General features: G+C 37.6%; 1 protein-coding gene across 1 annotated transcript; it reads right to left on the bottom strand.

Moving 5' to 3' along the window:
* Nucleotides 1–920: 920 nt before the first annotated feature.
* LOC113830240 (cuticle protein AMP1A) lies at nucleotides 921–2143 on the bottom strand. The gene is made up of 3 exons (XM_027383446.2): nucleotides 2056–2143; nucleotides 1528–1793; nucleotides 921–1269 (listed from the first exon to the last, which is right to left on the bottom strand). Exons 1-3 carry the CDS (start codon nucleotides 2062–2064, stop codon nucleotides 1050–1052), a joined length of 495 nt encoding a protein of 164 aa, XP_027239247.2. The 5' UTR covers nucleotides 2065–2143; the 3' UTR covers nucleotides 921–1049.
* Nucleotides 2144–5000: the final 2857 nt, after the last annotated feature.

Genomic DNA, 5000 nt, shown 5'->3' on the forward strand with positions numbered 1-5000 from the left:
CATTAATACTATTACTCATTTTTCATTATCATTATCATTTATTGTCGTTATTATCAATCTATTAATCTACTATTGTTATCATCATCATTGCTAATTTATTAATATATTAGTATTAGTATTATCATTATTCATTGTTATTATTGTCATTATTATTATCATTATTCATTGTTATTATTGTCATTATTATCATCTATTATTATTATTATTATCTATGATTAATATTATTATTTATCATTATTTACTCAATAATTCTCATATTTATCTCACTTATCCATTGCAATATTTTCATCGTTCTTAGACCCTTAGTTTTATATCTGTAATATAACACTAAGGAGTTATATTCTGTGGAAACATTCGTAATTTTCAAATTTTAAAACGTGATGAATTCCTTTCTAGAATTTTAACGTTTCCAAATAATATTCTGATCTTTAAATTCTTTTCATTTTTAATATCAATGGATAATCGTTCACTTAGATAAAATGCATAAGTCAGTAAATAGATTAACGATTGGATAAATAGATGCCTAAAGGAATGAATGGATAAAAAATGTAAAAGAATTTACGCGAACATAATTCGTGTATCGTTCGGATTATGTTATGATCATGATATTATTCGTTATCAATATGTTAATCCATGTTACCACTGATGTTATTCGTACCATAACCATCTTCATCAGCATTATAGTCACCATCAGATGCACCATCACTACCATTTACATAACTATTCAAGGTAAATACTTTTGACAAAAAAAAGAAAAAAAAATCAAGATATAGATTTTTAAAAATATCGAGGTAAATGGTTATGGAAAAGACCATTCAAGAAAAATGGTTCTAGAAAACATTATTTACGGCAAATGATTATATAAAAAATTACTATTTAAAGGAAAAGGTTATGGAAAGGTAAAGAGTTAAACCAGAACGTAATGTTGAAGTCTTTATTGCATACAAGCCATATCGAATACCTCGTGCCACTTATAAATTATCTACATTAAATAAGAGTCTGGACTGTCGCTTCCGCTTCCTTGTAGTTTTCTTTATCCTCGGAATTCATTACTGCGGCCTCTGGTAGAGCTGGGAGGGCGCGGCGTCCCTGGTCTCCGCCGCGGCAAGAGCGTCTTCCTCAGCTGCCTTTGCGATCTGCCTGAGCACGAACTCGGGAATCTCATGAGGGAATTCGGGAGCAATTGGCAGGTGGTCACCCTCGGGCTGGAAGCCGTCCTCGTTGGCCACGTAGGTGACCTCGATCAGGCTCCCGTCGGGAGCAGTGTACCTGGAATGGAAAGTATGTAGATGTAAGATATATCAATTCCTATTTTTTAAGCCAATGAAATAGCGTCGACAGAAATGATGAGAATGTTTGGAATACTCCACAGAGTAACCGAAAGCCTAAAAAATTTAGTGCATAACTTCACTATTATGTGAAACAGAGGTGTGCAGCTTCCAGTGAAAGTCAGTGATCTAAAACGATACGAATTCTGCAGCGGGGAAAAGACGATGTGTTTCTCTCTACGAACAATAGAATACTCACGAGAACTGCCCAGAGGCAACGACCGCACCCTCAGGCCCTTCGGGAGCGCCAGACTCTGCAACGTGAATGCCGTCGCCAGTCTCTACGTCGTAGCTGTAAGTGCCGTCGCCCGGGTGCGCTCTGTCGTCCCTCAGGATGGGTACGACCGGGGCTGCGTCGAGTGTTCCTCGGGAGGAGGGCACGGCGTAGGAGGGAGAGGGATCGGGCGCCGGGTACCCTGTCTCGGGGGCGGCCCAGGCCACGGCGGAGAGGGCGACGAGGATCACCTTCGGGGAGTTAGAAATTAAAGTTCGGTCTTTGATTCCTTTTTCCCGTATTCGAATGAAAATAATCCATATATAGACCTGTTTCTGGACTATATACTATGATTCCTTATCTCAACAATATATCACCAACGTGCCTATGAAGAACACAGAATACCTATGGCTAAGTCAATGACTAATTTTATCATTATCATTACTAGTTGGTTGCAATTCAGTACAACGTAATTCTTCCACAGTTCCCAACAGTGTAGAAATATAGACTTACAAACTTCATGATGCTGATTTCAGTCCCGAACTGATGTGCTGGTCTCAGCAATGGAAACTTTATATACACCAAAGGAAAGGCTGTCCTTGAATCCCCCCCCCCCACCCCCGCCCCCCCCCCACTCTCCATGCACTTCGTCCCAAACGATGTTGCTCATCATGACCGCGTTTGCATGAATCTTCTAGTTTTCCTCTGATATCAAAGTTCCAGATTTTGTGACTAGTTGGTCGAGACATATACATTAATATATCGGCTGGTTTATTGGGCAAGTGTTGTGTATTTGCGCAATTTCATCTTTCCTTTATGAACGATTTTCGAATGTAGATATTTTTTCTTCTATTTATCCTTCCTAGTTCTGGCTATTATTATTATCATTGTTATTATTATTATCATTACTAGGAGTATCATCATTATTATCATTATTATTATTATTATTATTATTATTATTATTATTATTATTATTATCATTATCATGATCATTATCATAATTATTTCCCTTCTTCCACTTCTTCCTCCTCTTCTTCTTTGTCTTCATCCTTTTTCCTTATTAGGAAAAGAACAGGGTCGACCCCCTCTCTCCTTATAAGGCGATGGAAACAAAGGAAAGTAACGCGTGAAGAAGAAAGATGTAGTGAGAAGTAAAACAATTCTTGGGTTTGGATAATTTCCCATTTGAAATTATGTAGGCCTATTCCACGGCTTTATACACCAAGTTTTTTTGTTTTTGCTTTTTTTTTCTTTTAAAGATGCGCCCCCAGTGTAATGTTATTAATAACCATGTTGATTAACGTACACATAGGTGTGTGTGGATGGGGGGGGGGGGGGGAATGCGTGCATTTGCGTATGTGTGAGTTTGTGTGTGTGTGTGTGTGTGTGTGTGTGTGTGTGTGTGTGTGTGTGTGTGTGTGTGTGTGTGTGCGTGTGTGTGTGTGTGTGTGTGTGTGTGTGTGTGTGTGTGTGTGTGTGTGTGTGTGTGTGTGTGTGTGTGTGCGTCGGTGGGTGATTGTCAATGTTATGTATGAATCTATACCTGTGCATAAAATCTCTTTCTTTTTTCTCTCCCTCCCTCCCTCTGTCTGTCTCTCTGTCTGTCTGTCTCTCTCTCTCTCTCTCTCTCTCTCTCTCTCTCTCTCTCTCTCTCTCTCTCTCTCTCTCTCTCTCTCTCTCTCTCTCTCTCTCTCTCTCACACACACACACACACACACACACACACACATAAAGACACACACACACACACACACACACATATAAAGACACACAAACACACACACGCATTATCATGAATCCACAAGCAAATCATTGATGTCTTTGTCTTACCCTAAGGTATTAACGTCTAATGATAGTCAGTGGAATCATCAATAAACGATAATAAAAAAAAGATAATAATAAATAGAGTGAACGAAAGATACATGAACATGATTCATACAAAAAGCTATTTCTTTTTTCCACTGCTTTCGTTTGTTTTATCTTCCTTCGATCAGTCACGCACGTCCACATCGCTCAAGTGCAAGTGATAGTCTCTGGAAACCAACATTTTTGCCTGCAGTTGACTGAAATGTTACGACAATACATAATGATAAGTTGGATAATATATTGGCTATTCTTCTGCGATAAATCGGGTGATTCTTTGACAAGATCAGGCAAGTGGAATTCTAGGTATTTTGAGACAGACATCTAGTCCTCAACTGTGATGTAAAAATGCATATGATCGAAAAGCAACATCTATTCAGTATCTTCTGCTATGTATGAAACATCTATGATAACGTATTTACTTATTTTTTTTACTTGTATTGGCAAACAGTCCAAGTTACTCAGACGTTAATATATACATAAACATCCACCCAAGATCTCGATTTATAAACCTACAGGTCGATCCACTTCCACACCTCAATCCCTGGTAGGCACTGTTGTTATTTTTGTTGTGATAAGCAGCAGTCCTCGAACTCATCTAAGATAATCCTTTCACCAGGGTTTCATGATTGTTAACCCACGCACTCAATTACATCATGTTACCCAACTCTTTATCCCAGCATTCCTCTCCAGGCCACATTTCCTCCCCCTTTCCACTCCACATTTTCTCCCCCGGGTTCAACAGCTGATTGTTACGTCACTGTTGCCTCGTCGTCGATTTTTCCTCTACAGTCCACTCGTCTTTTCCCCAGGCCTTAGAATTTGTTGTTTTCTTATACACATATATATTATTTTCCGTTTTATTTTTGCTATTTGTTTCTTTTTCTTCTTCTTTTCCTCTACAGTCCACTCGTCTCCTCTCCAGGCCTTAGAATTTGTTGGTTTCTTATTCACGTCTATATTTTTTTCTCTTTTTTTCTATTAGTTTCTTTTTCTTCTTCTTCTTTTCCTCTACAGTCCACTCGTCTTCTCTCCAGGCCTTAGAATTCGATGGTTTCTCATATACGTATATATATATATATATATATTTTTTTTTATGTTTCTTGTTCTTTTTTCTTTCTTTCTTTCTTTCTTTTCTTGCATTCTGATATTTTTCTCTTTGGCTGTAGGCGTTAGAGCTAATGACTGCAAATGGATATGCTTTCCTGAACATATCCTTTAGACTATTTCGAATTTTCCTTGATTAGTTATACATAAGAAACTACACACACACACACACACACGCACGCACACACACACACACACACACACACGTATTATCCTACTTTTTTCTAATCACTTTCATTACATTTCGATCAAGTGGCATATACTAAATCCAATCTTTCTTAAAATCCGCTTCCATTATTCGTACTCCCTGGCGCTTATTATCCAGATCACAAAAATAAGAAAATTAACGCATATTCACATTAACTACACATGGTTGCCAGATTCTTTATGTTGGTTAATTGTATGATCATTATCTTATATTTGATCTTATTTTCTTCTTATTATGCAACTTTGTTTTGTTTGAACTTGTTATTTCCAGTTATGTAAAT

Source organism: Penaeus vannamei, chromosome 13, assembly GCF_042767895.1.
Source record: "Penaeus vannamei isolate JL-2024 chromosome 13, ASM4276789v1, whole genome shotgun sequence".
Taxonomy (NCBI): Eukaryota; Metazoa; Arthropoda; class Malacostraca; order Decapoda; family Penaeidae; genus Penaeus; species Penaeus vannamei.